The sequence below is a fragment of the Carassius auratus genome, unplaced genomic scaffold (genome assembly GCF_003368295.1).
Source record: "Carassius auratus strain Wakin unplaced genomic scaffold, ASM336829v1 scaf_tig00215744, whole genome shotgun sequence".
Lineage (NCBI taxonomy): Eukaryota > Metazoa > Chordata > Actinopteri > Cypriniformes > Cyprinidae > Carassius > Carassius auratus.
The window spans coordinates 21904-37025 of record NW_020528221.1 but is presented as its reverse complement, the minus strand read 5'-3'; the positions used below and the strand labels follow the sequence as shown (position 1 = coordinate 37025).

At 36.3% G+C, this 15122-nt stretch overlaps 1 protein-coding gene across 1 annotated transcript; it reads left to right on the top strand.

Annotated features, from left to right (window-relative positions):
• The first annotated feature begins 594 nt into the window (after nucleotides 1-594).
• On the top strand, nucleotides 595-13311 carry LOC113095478 (runt-related transcription factor 2-like). Its single transcript, XM_026261013.1, has 3 exons — nucleotides 595-1412; nucleotides 2987-3148; nucleotides 9501-13311. The coding sequence occupies exons 1-3, from the start codon at nucleotides 1322-1324 to the stop codon at nucleotides 9995-9997; spliced, it is 750 nt and encodes a 249-aa protein (XP_026116798.1). The 5' UTR covers nucleotides 595-1321; the 3' UTR covers nucleotides 9998-13311.
• The last annotated feature ends 1811 nt before the right edge of the window (nucleotides 13312-15122 follow it).

Below are 15122 nucleotides of genomic sequence, written 5' to 3'. Positions count from 1 at the left end.
AATAAGCCCAAAAATGACATTTCTGTCGTCATTTATTCACTCGAATGTAATTTTAAGAAATTTGGGGAATCTACAAGCTGATTAGAGTAAACACTGACCAAAATGACAAAAACACCATAAATGTGTCATAAAAACTATTTTTCTTCTGAGACCACCTACAATAGATTTGTGTTCAAAATGTAAGGTGTTATTAATCTATATGGCTCATTTGCATCTATTACTCACACAAAACAATCATGTGACTTAAAAATAAAACAGACAATTGGGTCATTTTCCCAGTGCTTTTTTTATGCTACTGTCCCATTCGCTTTTATTGTATAGAAAGAGCGGCTTGAACATTCTGCGTAACATCTGCTTTTGAGTTCCTCGGAAGAAAAAACTGGTTTGAAACAACACAAGAGGCAAATGATGCCAAAATGTTATTTATTTGGTGGCTATCCCTTAAAAAGAGTGAATTTTTTTCTAAAAATTACAGTTCTGTCATGATTTATTCACTCTAATGTCATTGTAAGAAATTATGCTCATATTAATTTTCTGCTGTATTTGCAAGCGTTCTGAGACCATACAATATATTTGTGTTATTCCTTAATATCGTTTGCCCCAGAAAAACAATCATATGACTCCAAACGACACATTTAAAGTGCTTTTTTATGCTACTTTCCCATTCGCTTTCATTGCATAGAAAGAACAGCATGAACATTCTGCGTAACATCTGCTTTTGTGTTGCTCTGAAGAAACAACAGCTTTGCAACAACACAAGAGTGTGCAAATGATGCCAAAATGTTCTTTATTTGGCGACTATCCCTTTAAAAAGAGTGAAATTTGCCTAAAAAGGACATAATTTATTTATTCTAATGTCATTGTAAGAAATGATGCTCATATGACTTTTCTGCTGTATTTGCAAGTGTTCTGAGACCATACAATAGATTTGTGTTATTCTTTAATATAATTTGCCCAACAAAACAATCATGTGATTCCAAAAGACACATTTAAAGTGCTTTTTTATGCTACTTTCCCATTCGCTTTCACTGCATAGAAAGAGCAGCTTGAACATTTAGCATAATGTCTCTTTTTGAGTTTCTCAGAAGAAAGATAAAACACAGGTTTGCAACAAGACGAGGGTGTGCAAATGATGCCAGGATGTTCATTTTTGAGTGAACTATATCCCTTGAAAGCTGGTCAGAATCGAGCAGTAGGTGTATTAACTGCAATTTCTGTCTAATGTTGTTCGGTAGGACACAGACAGAAACTGGAAGACCCCCCTAAACCGCCGCTGTTCTCCGAGCGCCTGAGCGAGTTAGAGCGTTTGCGCCAGACCACCATGAGAGTTGCCGTGCAAACCCAGAGTCCCCGGCCGTCTCTCAACGCCACGCCGAACTCCTTCAACCCGCAGGGGCAAACTCAGATCTCAGGTAAACCGGCCATCAGCGCGACTATTTCAGCCTCTCTGGCCACCAGCCATGAGCTTTACTGGAGAATCGCTGTGGTTTATGTACAGTACAAACATCAGTGTTTGGAGAACAGGTAGGTTTATTTAAGAGGAGATAAACCCAAGAAGATAAAGGAGAGTGGGTGAGAATGATGCAAGAAATAGAAATGGTGAATTCAAGAGCATCAATCAGATTTAAACGGGAGATACTGATAGACGTGCCAAATCTGGCAGTCCGTGCTTTTACGGGAATGCGGCTGGGATTGGCTGCTTACATCACCTTAAAGGGATAGTTCACCCAAAAATGAAAACTTGTTGTTTTCTCACCCTCCTTTTCCATCCAAACCTGAGTTTCTCTCTTCCATGGAGGACGAAAGATGTTCTGATGAGTCTCTGTGCTTCTCTTCATCTTCAAACCACGTCTGCGAAGGACATAAAAGCACCATAAAAGAAGTCCATTTAGAAGACTTCAGAAATCCTCTGAAAGTGAGGAACAGACTCAGATATCGTCACAGCTCTCAGATCTCATTCAATACGGTGCAGACCAAAATAAAAAAAGAATAAAAAAACAGCTCATGGGTTTGGAACAACATGAGAGTGAGTAAATAATGACAGATTTTCATTTCTGGGTGAACTACTGTTTTAATTCCATTACATCTGTCCAAATATTTTCTTTAGTTCCTGCTTCACTTTTGGCAATTTGGAGTGTGGGCAATTATATATATATATCTTTTGAGCTCAGCTTTAAAGTTTGCTTAATGCTTGCCATTCTCTTGGAGCGTCTCTCTCTCTCTCGAGTCTCTCTCGTGTCAGAGCGGACGCTGTGTTTACTAGAATACTGTAGAAAGCAAACAGGAAACCGTTCTTGGCTCTGAATGTGATTAAGCTATTTACATACCAAAGTCTTTCATACTATAGTCTGCTCGCTCTTGGTCTCCATATTAACATAAAAAGAAAGTCACCCAAAGAGTCTTTAAATCAGGCTCTCACCAGGTACGACTCTTCTGAGGGTGGATCTCCAAAACATGTCCCGGTTATCATGTTAGCATTTTAAATGCAATTAAACACATATTTATTTGTTTTTATTTTTTATTTATTTAAATTGTTTTCAATTGTGTCCTTTTATTTTATTTTATTTTATTCTATTTATTTATTTATTTATTTATTTATTTATTTATTTATTTATTATTTTACTTTTATTTAATCTGCAAATATGCAATAACACATTAAAGGGGGTATAAATATTTCTATATTATACTGCCTATATATTTCTATATTATACTGCCTATATATAGTGTGTGTATATATATATATATATATATATATATTTATATATACCGTATTTTTTGGACTATAAGTCGCACCTGAGTATAAGTCGCATCAGTCCAAAAATACATCATGATGAGGATAAAAATATAAAAGTCGCACTGGACTATAAGTCGAATTTATTTAGAAAGACAAGACAAAGACAAGAGGCTCCAATCACACCCAAACACATCTTTGAGGATTCTGTCGTGCTGATGTTGACTGGAGTCGTCTCATGTCTCACGTTCACAGATCCGCGGCAGACGCAGTCCTCTCCGCCCTGGTCCTACGAGCAGCCCTACACTCCTTACCTGAGCCAAATGACATCTCCATCCATCCACTCCACCACCCCGCTGTCCTCCACCCGCGCCACGGGCCTGCCCTCCATCAGCGACGTGCCAAGACGCCTCTCAGGTAAACTAACACCTTATAGAAAAGACAAATCACAAATAAGATCTCTATAATCTCAAACGTTCCTTTAGACAGCAGTGAGACTAAGACAATGTTTCAAACTGTGCTCAGATTTGCCAAAAAGTCTCAAAATAAACTTAAGAGACTCTCCCAAGATCATATCCACATTCATTTTATGCACTTCTGGTCATAAATTTGGAATAAATGTGATTTTTTTTTAAATGTTTTTAAAGAGTAAAGATGTTTTTAAAATGTTTCTTCTCACCAAGGCTGCATTTATTTAATAATAAAAAAACAGTAATATTGTGAAATATTTTTGACATTTAAAACGGTAATCTATTGTAATATATTCTTAAATGTAATTTATTCCTGAATCTTCAGCATTATTCCTCCAGTCTTCAGTGTCACATGATCATTCAGAAATTATTCTAATTTGCTGATTGAATGCTCAGTTATTAATAATGGTTCTTATTATTATCAATGCTGGAAACAGCTTTTTATTTTTGTTTAGGGTTTTTTGATACTAGAAAAATCTAAATAAAACCATTTACTTTAAATATAAATCTTTTTTCGTCACTTTTTTTGTTTTTGTTTTTTTGACTTCACATGAATCACAACGGCGTTATAAAAGGGCAAACTCTGAATAATTATGTTCTCCTCTGGCTCATATCTCTTTCTCTGACAACCACTCATTTCAGAAATTCTCGACACTCAGCCTGTATTTACTTTCTTAGCTGATTGTGTTAGCAGTGAAAATTTGTCCAAACCCTTCGCTTCTTTCCCCGCTGAAGTCGAATCAAAGCATTTTTGCCAGTGTTAACTTTCTGCTTTGTAAGCGTTTGATACGTCGCCCGCGGGCAAATGTCTTCCAAGCAACAGCACCTTTAAAAATAGAGAGCATTTGAAAGAATACCTCCCCAAACCCTGTCCTCTCCAATAGAGTCTTTGAACTCAACTCTCTTTTGAAACACATTGAAAAGGAACAATAAAACGGATTAGAGTTTCTGACTCACAAACCTTGGGTACACAGGTAGCTGATGCATAACATGTTCATGGGATTTTATGATTTATGAATTCATTTGAATGCAGAGAAAGTGTGTTGTAACTTCTGTAACTGATCACTATTTCTTCATCTCTTTTATGTTATTTTATTAATACAATCTTTTTTTTTAAATGATCATGCAGTGTAACAACTACATTTTATCTATAAATATATATATAGATATATTAAAAAAAGTAAATGATCATGCAATGTAACAACTACATGTTATATATATATATATATATATATATATATATATATATATATATATATTATGTTTTTTGTATAGTTTTATTAAAAAAAATCATCCACCCTAGATCATTTTAAGTCAACCTGTAGTGTGACAAATGATTTTTTAGAACAAAGAAATATTCCACATAGCATTTAAATTCACATGAGTTTACAATGGTTGCATGACCAATAATTACGAAAGAATGTTTTTTGAAATAGTTTTAGATGGGGTTTTAAAAATAGTTTTGGATGGGCTTTCCAAAAGCAATTCTCATCAGTCCGAGCCTTCGGAAGAGTTTGCTGTGCCTTTATTAATGAAATAGGCAGCAGATTGTGGTCCGCCCGCCCTGTGGGATTTATTTAGAAACAAACACACAGTGTGGACATTTTCTTTAATGCACCTGTTTGACTCTCCGCCAGGTTGGTTTTTGAACTTTTTTTTCTTCTTTCTCTTGGCTCCCCACCCTAACTGTTTTCTTTGAGCCTGGAACGAATGTGAAAGTTGAAATGACTTCTTGGTGTGGCTGCGTTTTGAACCCCGGCCAGCTGCCTGGTTGGGTTTGATTAGTTTAGATATTACCCCGCTTTCATCTTGGAGATGTCAGCCTTTGTTCTTTCCTCAAAGAGACACATGTACCTCTTGGTCCTAACGCCCCCTGTTCTTCCTCGGAGCGCCGTTGAATGGCTCGGTTTCGAGGAGACACGTCCCGAATGCATCGCACCCTGTGCAGCTGCTTGCGTGGTTATTGTTCTCCACTGTGGGCTTGTGTTACATCTTTCAGCCAGAGAGCTGGTGACTGAGAAGGATGCAGATGAAGGCATGCATAATATTACACCGAGAGCTCTGAATTATCAGATTGGGATCACTGGGGGGACACTGGAGGACTTTTCCCGTTAGTGAAGTCTGTTTCAGGAGGCTGGTTTAAAAGCATGTTTGGTGGACTCTACAGTCGTACAATTTCTGGGTACTTTGATACAGCATATGCAATTACACAGACTGCATGTACAGACCAAATGAATACCTTGATTAAAAAAAAGTGGCTTTTGAGTAAAAAAATGAGTAAATATTAATTCTTCAGAGAATATCATGGTACATGTCCACACAACATGGCACTTTTGATATATACATCGGCCATTGTCCTGAATGATTATGACTTGCATAAAAGTAGCCTACTTTAGCAGTACCAAGTCTTTTCTGCTTATCAAGCCTTCCTTTATTTGATCATAAATTTAGTAAGATACAGTAAAATTGTGACATATTATTAGGATTTCAAATAACTGTTTTCTACGTCAACATCTATTAAAATGTAATTTATTTCTGTGATCAAAGCTGATATTTCAGCATCATTTCTCCAGTCTTCAGTGTCACTTGATCCTTCAGAAATCATTCTAATATGCTGATTGGCTGCTCAAGAAACATTTCTGATTATCATCAATGTTGAAAACAGTTGAGCTGCTTCACATTTTTGTGAAACTGTGTGTGTTGTGTTGATGAACAAAGTTTCTTTAAAAAAAAAAAATCATACTAATATTTAAACAGTAGTATACATGCAGAAAGCATAGAAAACACAATGATATGTGTTTGTTAGCGGCTTCCGTACCTCTTAATGTGCTCTTTAAGTTAGCATGCAGTCTTGTAACCCTAAAGCAACCTGAGGTCAAAGGTCGCAAGATCACACTGATGATAGGTCACAGCTTGAGCCATCATGATCCTCTTGGTTTCTAGCCTTGAGCTTCAGCTACTAGACCACACCATCCCTGTAACACAAAGTGATTGATGTTGTATTGAGTTCAGCCAAAAAGGCTCTGGCAAGAGCTGATAGCATGATGGGTTCACTCTCGTGAATGTCTGCAGCGAGGAGCGATGTTTAATTGAGATTGAAGGTTGTTTATGTGAATTTCTGTCATTGTTTGGGAAATGTGGGTCTCCTCTCTTCTTCAAGGGTCTCGCTGAAGTGTCTTCTTTGTTTGGTTTGAAATGTCAAGAGTTGATAATGTGGAGAGACAGTCTGCTCATAATTGGCCACACATGTTCTGTAAAGTGTGCTGAGCTCTCACTCATAAAGCAGCGCTCAAGGACGACACGCGACCGCTCCGAAACCAGCAGACAACTGACGGGAATTATCATCATAAAACAGGACTTTACCTCAGCAACAGGAGAGACCAGAGACGAGACGAGGTTAGCTCGGACAAAATGGAAATGAAAATGGGGAAACAGAAAAGAAAAGATTTTTGGTTTGTTTTCGTTAGTCAAGGGGAAAAAAAGGTGATTGGAAATTGGAAACAGGAAGGTAATGAACAAGAAAAACAGAAGGAAAGGGAAAGGAAGGAAAAGGGGAAATTGATGTTGGGAAAAGTCAGGAAAGGGGAAGTGGAAAGAATAGGACAGTAACTGTTTTTAAATAAAGAAAAAAAAGAGAAATAGAAATGGGAAAGGGAAAGGGGAAAAGGAAGGGAAAATATTCTGGTTTGCTCCAAGTAATGAAAAGGTGAAATGGGCAAAAAAAAAGGATTTTGGTTCATCGGAGGTAAATAAATGGATTAAATAAAAGAGGACATGGGAAAGCAGAAGTGAAATGGAAAGGAAAAGACTTTAGTTTGTTTAAATTAAAGGGAAGAAAGGGGTCAAATAACCTGGGAATGGTCAGGAAAGGGGAAATAAAAAGGAAAAAGAGGGAAAAGGTCAGGAAATAGAATCTGGACAGGAAATGGAATTTTAGTTTGTTTGAAATAAAAGAAAAAAAGGGATAAATGGAAATTGAATGTGGAAACCATTTTGGATAGTTTGGAGGAAAGAAAATGGGAAATGGAAAAAAGTAACAAAGGAACAGGGAAATGGAAATTAGAACAGTTTTGGTTTAAAATAAATGAAAATGAAATATGGAAAATGGACACAGAAAGGATAAGACTTGATTGAGTCAAGGAAAGAAAAGGAGAAATAGGACGGTAAAGAACATAGAAATGTTCCCAAAAAGTAGATTTTGGTTAGGGACAAATGGGAAACCTCAAGGAAGAGGATGAGGGAAGTAAAATTGTTTGGGTTTGTATGAAAGGGGAAATGGAATATAAAAGGTAAAAAAATTGGAAATGATTTTTCTTTCTTTGAAGTAAAGGAAAGAGAAAGGGGAAACTGAAATAGGAAAGGTCAGGAAAGGGGAAATAGAAAATAAAATAAAAGAGTTTTGGTTTGATTGTTTGAAAGGAAAAGAAAAGAATGGGAAACGGAATGGAAGGGAAAAGAGGAGAGGAGTTTGCTATTGTTTGTTTATAACCTTTAATTTAGCAGGCGGCTCCATTTGAAAAGCAGATCATGAAGAATACAGAGTGCAGAAATAGACAGATGTAGAGATGATAAGACGTTCCTCTGGGATTCTCTCTCTCTCTCCTGGGGTTCTGGGAGTCACAGCCCATTAGTGGTTTATAATTTAAAAACATCTTGTGGTTCTAAGAGAGTAGATCGGCCCTTCTCTTTGGCTAATCGCAGTCATGCCACCACATCTGAGACTGCTCATTATGCATCCTGTGGAAACTGTTTTTTCCTCTAAGTGTTTCCATGTGCGCGCCGACATTTCTCTTTGATATTCATATAAATGTGAGGATGCGTGTTTGCGCATGTGAGCGTGAACGTACTTGATGCATTCACATACAAACCTCTTCAGCAAACGCCGCTGAAGAAACAAACAGCCAGGAGCCAAACTCGAAATCTTTCAGCAGCACATCAGCGCCGTTTGACACTTCGTTTGCATATTCAATCTTTTACGGCCCGGTGACATTTTTGCAGCATTAGTCTTCATCTTGACCTTGAATCCTCCAAAGTATTGTGTAATTCAGGTTGCAAATAAACAGTTAATTCATGTTTATGTTTTGCTAGGGCAATTAAACGCTCACATGCAAGATGAGCCAGTTTCTCTTGTCGGTTGGTTAAAATTTATAGCATTTTCCCTGATTAAAAATCCTAAGACTGGGCTTGTAAAGAGAATCTGTTCATGTGGAGTCACAACAGGAACTTCTGGATCAATGTGCAACAATATGAACTTTTTTCTTGCACTTGATTCTTTCATGGTTTGGGATATTTCAAACACTGACTCTGATAATAACAAAGACAAAATAGATTTCACTTTCGGAGAGCCTCTTCATATTTACTTCCATTATTTGGAAGAGAAATGCAGATAAAGTTGCATGCACTCCATCCTTCTCTTCAGTTTATAAAGAGAGGTTTGTGTTAGTTTGAGCTGTATGCAAATTAAGTTTGACAGCGCCCTCTTCTGTCTGATTTAACAATGCCCTTTTATCCATCTCTGTCTCATTTTGTGTGTGGATGAAGCTACTTTGAATCTCAAGCTACTTATAATTAATTGATTATTTTCATAATCAAAGCATGCATCTAATACAAAAACAATGATGACCTCAAATAGGGTGTCAAAGGCGAAATAATAAATAAACTAAGTTGAAAAAGAGTTAAAGTGTCCCAACAACATTTTAGTACAACTAAATCTTTAATAAGAAAACATATGAAAATATAAAATTACCCACAGAGACTGAAATACATTTATTTTCATGAAATGCTAATATAAACGCAAATGTCATTTAAATGTTAAATGAACTGGGGCCTAAAAGTCTGACAATACATTAATAAATATATTATGTAATTTTATAGGATTCAAAAATAAATACAATTACACAATTTAGAATTTAAAATAAAATTATATTATATTGTGCACTTTTTCTACATGGCAGATGAAATGGACAATTGTTTAGTACAATGGAAACGTTGATGGAAATGTATCTTGACAAATCTATAAATATCCAATTATAATCAGAGAATTTATCTGATACAAAAACATTGAGTAAAATTAACATTATGTACTTTAATTATCATCGTTGCACTTTTTAACTTAATTTTACTGATTGTTTTCATACCATATAAATGCTCTGATCATGTAAAGAAATTGGACTGAAAAGTGTATAGCAATTAAAAAAGTAATTTTCACTAGTGCAACCTAATGTTTGGACCCCACTGAAAGAAGACATGCACGAAACATATTCTTGAATTAAATATCACTGCTCTTTTCTCTCCACCAGGTGCGTCGGATCTCAGTCCGTTCTCGGCCGACCCACGGCAGTTTGAACGTCAATTTCCCGGTCTGTCCTCCCTCACAGACTCCCGTTTCCCCAATCCCAGAATGCACTATCCTGGGACGTTCACATATACTCCTACACCGGTCACCTCGGGAATGTCTCTGGGCATGTCCACCCCCAGCCATTACCACACCTACCTGCCTCCGCCGTACCCCGGATCCACCCAGAACCAAAGCGGCCCGTTCCAGACCAGCAGCACGCCGTACCTTTACTACGGCGCCTCGTCCGGGTCGTACCAGTTCTCTATGGTGCCAGGTGGAGATCGATCCCCCTCCAGGATGCTGCCGCCTTGCACTAGCGCATCCACCGGCAGCACCCTCATCAACCCCAACCTGCCCAATCAGACGGACGGAGGCGATGCGGACGGCAGCCACAGCAGCTCGCCAACCGTTCTCAACTCCAGCGGCAGGATGGACGAGTCCGTTTGGAGACCATATTGAAACGGTCTGCTCGAACGAGACCTCAACGCAGCACTGTTAGCCTTAAAGACAAGGAGCGAGAGATAGTTGCATGAAAAAATCATCAGATTTGAAGCACAGAGTCATTGGTACTCCTTGGTACTCATTGGTACAAAAGTACAATATTGAATGGTAGCAGTGTATTTTTATGACTACACTGATGTTTTTTAATTCTATAAAACAGATGCCCCTTAAAGGGAATGATTTACTGCATTAAGGTGTAATGTGAACGCACCTTTAATCGAATTCATCTGACATTCCACCATTGATATAACATTGAATTTAAAGGAATAGTTCAGCCAGGAACTAAAATATACTCTCCTTCATGTCGTTCCGAATTTGTATGACTTCCATTCTTCTGGAGAACACATAAGGAGATGTTTAGCACAATGTTGATGCTGCGCATTTGAATACAACGAAAGCATACGGTCACTGTCGAGCTCTGAAATCCTCCTTAAGATGGATCTTTAAACTCCAAAAAGCACCAAAAAAGTGGTCCATATGACTTGTGCGCTAGGTCTTCTTAAGCCATTCAATAGCTGTGTGTAATTAACAGAACTATGTTAAAGAGTAAACGATCCCAGAACGTTCTTCCCTTTTTCTGTCCTAGAGTAAACTTTCATTGCAATAGGAATGCATCCACACTATTGGCGCAGAATATTTTTATATTAACTCTGTATAATTTAGCATTTCTTAACACTGAAAGCAATTGTTGTTGTTGTTGTTTTTATTTATGCATGCTGGAAGTCTATTTTCTGGCTAATTCCCTCTGATTATTTTAATTTATGTATGAAATGGTAGCAAACGGTACTGATTCGAGAAGCAATATAAGCCATATAAACCTTAAATTATGCAATGTGTTGAGAGGGACAAAATTTAAGATGTTTGAATATTATTTTTTGGAACATCTATTAATAACTTAATGAAATATTTACTCATTTTGTAATTTAAATGTTTTGTTATTATTATTGTTATTTTAAAGCAACCAAAAAGAAACTCAAATGATGTGTAAGCAATGAAGGAAGGATATTTCATTGTAACAATTAAACATTTGTGGATTTTTCTCAGTCGGAAGCATTCAGAAATGTTTTAGACGGAGTAAATCTGAGTAGGTAACATCTATAACACAAACAATCAATAAATGTACAAAGATATGTTACGAGAGGTGACGTGCTGCACTCTCCACTTGTTTGACTTTGGTATCCAATGCTTATTTAGTTAATTTATTTTAGATAAATGTTTTATTTAATGTTTTTTGGTGACTACAAGATTGACCAAACTCTCGCAGCAGTGGCCTAACTCTTTGCATCTCCAGATACAGACATGATCAAATCTCATGCATGCACTTGCAATAATAAAACGAGCAGTTTCTGTCTCTTGTGCAGATATAAAATCATTACTATCATCAGCCTTTTGTTCTATAACTGGATGGTTTACTGCACTTTGTAGGTTAGTTAAACACTATGCAAACAATCAAACTCAGAAATGTCTCTTTGCTGTGTGCTAATGCTATTGAGGTACAATATATATTCAGTATACTTTGATATTTCTGGCATGTTAGACAACAGAATCTTGCCTGCAACACTATCGATTATACTGAACGGACAATCAAATTGAGCCTAAATTAAACAATGGATGCTTACCAGAAAAGTTCATCATCTCTATTTCTAGATTTTATTTATTGGTCAACAAACCATAATGAGTTGGGATGAAATTATCACTGGCAGGGAACTCCTGCCAAATAGGTTACACATTTTAAAACAGTTATATTTGTAATAATGCAATTTCTTTACACTTTGTAGTTGTGGTCTTTGAAGGTTAATGCATATGTTTCTGGATTCAACAACAAGTGGTACTTGAGACAATGTTTGTCCAAATGTAAGTTAATAGGCTGCTGGCAGCGCCCTTAAACAAATTGTCTTTTTATTTCTATTTCTGTGTGGAACAAAGCACTTCTTTTTAAAAGCCTAAATGCCAGATACAAAGTCACCTTTATTTATTTATAAAGAACAAAAAGGAATGTCTGTGTTATATTTTACTCAAGAAGTTACATTTGCATGAAGAAAACGAATCCCATTTCCTAAATCCTGTTTTGTATTTCAATGCATTAAATAAAATAAATTAGCATCAATAAAATTCAGTCCAATGGCATATAAATACTTTTTGATGAATAAAAATAAGCATTTTTCCCACCTTAACAGTGATTCATAATTATGATTGCAATGCAGAAAGTCTTAAACGTGGCTCTAAACTTCATGCAAAATGCACATGTGATAAGATTTAACCCGGACATGCTCTTTTTTTGGAGATTTGCCCAAAAACTAGCAATCTGAACTGCATCTTTAATTGGGGTCAAAGTTCAAGGCAGGTTGTGTTTATTTCAAATCTGCAGAAACAACTAAATTGAGTGTTTGTAAGTCCTCTAATTTCTTCTGTACAGTATTAAAATCCATTTCTTTAAGTACAAAAACACTTACACTGCTGTTTTTAACCGCCCTACTATATATATCTAGTCTTTTCTTTTACCGTGGTGTCTTCTGGTCGTGAGGAGAGCGTTTATGTTTACAGAATGTTTACAAAAAGCTGCAAGCAGGTAACTGCAAATGTAAAGAACCTCTGCACTGTTAACATTGTATGAATCCGTGTTTAATTGCTTCAATATGCCTGATAACACGAGAACAACATTGGTCTGTCTTAATCAAACAGGTCACAGGGCCAAATATTTATATGCTTTTGGGCTATGGATTATGTTTTTCATTTACCCTTTTTTATGTAGTACCTTTGCAAGAGTCGTTCTACAGCAGAGATTCTATACATTAAAAAAAAGCATTGAGATTTCATTTGCATACAGTACGTTCTGTCACTATCACAGACATACAGAGTTTTGGGCTTCTCCTTAGAATATCTATTTGCAAATTTAATTTACATTGCCAGTACGCAAGGTCAAATTAACACATGAAGAAAACCAAATGCTGCGCTCCATTATAGTTGTTTCTGTACTTTTAACTGAAGTGTTTTGTATTCGAAACCCTGGTTTAGAAATATGCATCTTGATTCATCACAATGCTTGTGTTGTAAACAACGGGAGAATGCATTATCTCATGTGTCGAGCATTACTTCCTTGCACATACTGTACAGATGTTTCAATTTCGACAATCTTTCGTCCTGTTTCAACCATAGTTTGTGAATCTTTAACCTGTTTGTATGGGACTAACGATCCAGTAAAGATGTGTGAGCGTTTCTGACGATTGTATCATTTGTCTTTAAGAATAAAAATGGCTTTTTGTTATAACTCACTGTTTGTTTGTTTTTATTTTTCATTAATGAAGAACATGTGATGATTAGGTTGAGCATATACAACTGTTAAAATAAGCAGTTTGATAAACACAAATGTGCAGTTTGGTAGAAAAACTTAATGCATGAAGTTAGAAGGAATACCGTGTTTTCCGGACTATAAGACACACTTTTTTTCATAGTTTGGCTTGTCCTGCGACTTATAGTCAGGTGAGACTTATCAAAATTAATTTGACATGAACCGAGAGAAATGAACCAATAGAAAACATTACCGTCTCCAGCCACGAGAGGGCGCTCTGTGCTGCTCAGTTCTCCTGTAGTCTACACTGAAGACATAGAGCGCCCTCTCGTGGCTGGAGACGGTAATGTTTTCTCTTGGTTCTTGGTTCTAAATAAATGCAACATATATGTTTTTTTCCTCGTCATGACGTATTTTTGGACTGATGCGACTTATACTCAGGTGCAACTTATAGTCCGAAAAATACGGTAGTACAAATATGTCTTCGATGATTTTGTAAAAAATAATCAGAACTGTGTAGAAAAGTTTTATAAAAACATGAATTTGTCCTATTCTTGAAACATTATGCATAAAAAATTCATGATATAAGCCATTTATTATACAAGCGTACAAAAGTAACAACTGTAAATGTATTTTCAATCCCTTTTCTACTTTCACTGCTGTTTCACTGAGCTCTAGTCTAAATCAAATTAGCTGAATTAAAATGATGCGAACTAAACTGAATTTAACTGAACATAGCTACTAACATATTAATATAATAACATTAATCTCTAAAATCTCTAAGGAACGATTATTTACTAAACTGAATTGACACGAAACCAAACTGAACTACATTGAGCTAAACTGAGCTGAACTGACTGGAAATGAAAAAAGAAACATCTGCTAAATTTGAGAAATGACATTTGCCAACAGTTTTGTTGAACTTAATAAAACTGAACTCAACCATCTTGAACTGAATTCAATGTAAGTGTATTTAACACTAACATGTATTTAACTAAACTTAGCTGAACTGAGCTAGATATAAATAAAAAGAGAAAATGTAGAAATGACTTCACTGAACTAAGCCAAAGTTTAACTGAAGTAAACTGAGCTGAACCATGCACACATGAATTGACAGCAATATCAAATGCAACTAAGCCGAACTGAACTGAATTTATCTGAACAGAACAAAACTGAACTTCACATAGCTGCACTGACTGGAAATAAAAATATGAAACAGCTGCTACATTTCGAAATGACATTTGCCAGCAGCTCTGTCGAACTTAATTGATCTAAACTGAACTAAACTGAATTAAACTGAACAGAACTAAAGCTGTACTTACTAAAGCTGCTTTCTGTCTTTTATGACTTTGCACTTCTTAATCTTTCCAAAGAATGAAAGATATGGCTGGTCTGCATTTAACATTATACTTCTCTGTCAAACGTGCTGAAAATAAATAGTGCTTTCTGAACAGCTCTGATGAAAACCTGAGAAAGAGAGCGTTTCGGTCCTGGTTTACATTGTGCAACAGTAGGCTACTTTATCTTGAAGAGCATAGCGATGTTTAAACGTCTTCGAGTCAGTTCGTTGAACGGGTCTTATCTGTGCATATCTTGCCAGAATATGTAGGCTCAAATCTCCATGAGATTTTATATGATTTCCTGTCACTTTTCCTGAATTTCCACCGGAGACTTTCAAAACATACACTTCAAGACGGACAAATGCTCCATTATGTGATGATTAATCAGCGTTAATGTGTCAGATGAAACGGATCGGTTAATGCTGTGAGCTGTTCAAACACATTGTTTGTCTAA

Bases quoted from the DNA above. Each gene is read 5' to 3' on its own strand.
- LOC113095478 (XM_026261013.1), top strand. From the start codon at position 1,322: ATGAGAGTTGCCGTGCAAACCCAGAGTCCCCGGCCGTCTCTCAACGCC. The intron at 1,413-2,986 runs GTAAACCGGCCA...TCACGTTCACAG, and splicing joins GGGGCAAACTCAGATCTCAG to ATCCGCGGCAGACGCAGTCC. The intron at 3,149-9,500 runs GTAAACTAACAC...TCTCTCCACCAG, and splicing joins CGTGCCAAGACGCCTCTCAG to GTGCGTCGGATCTCAGTCCG.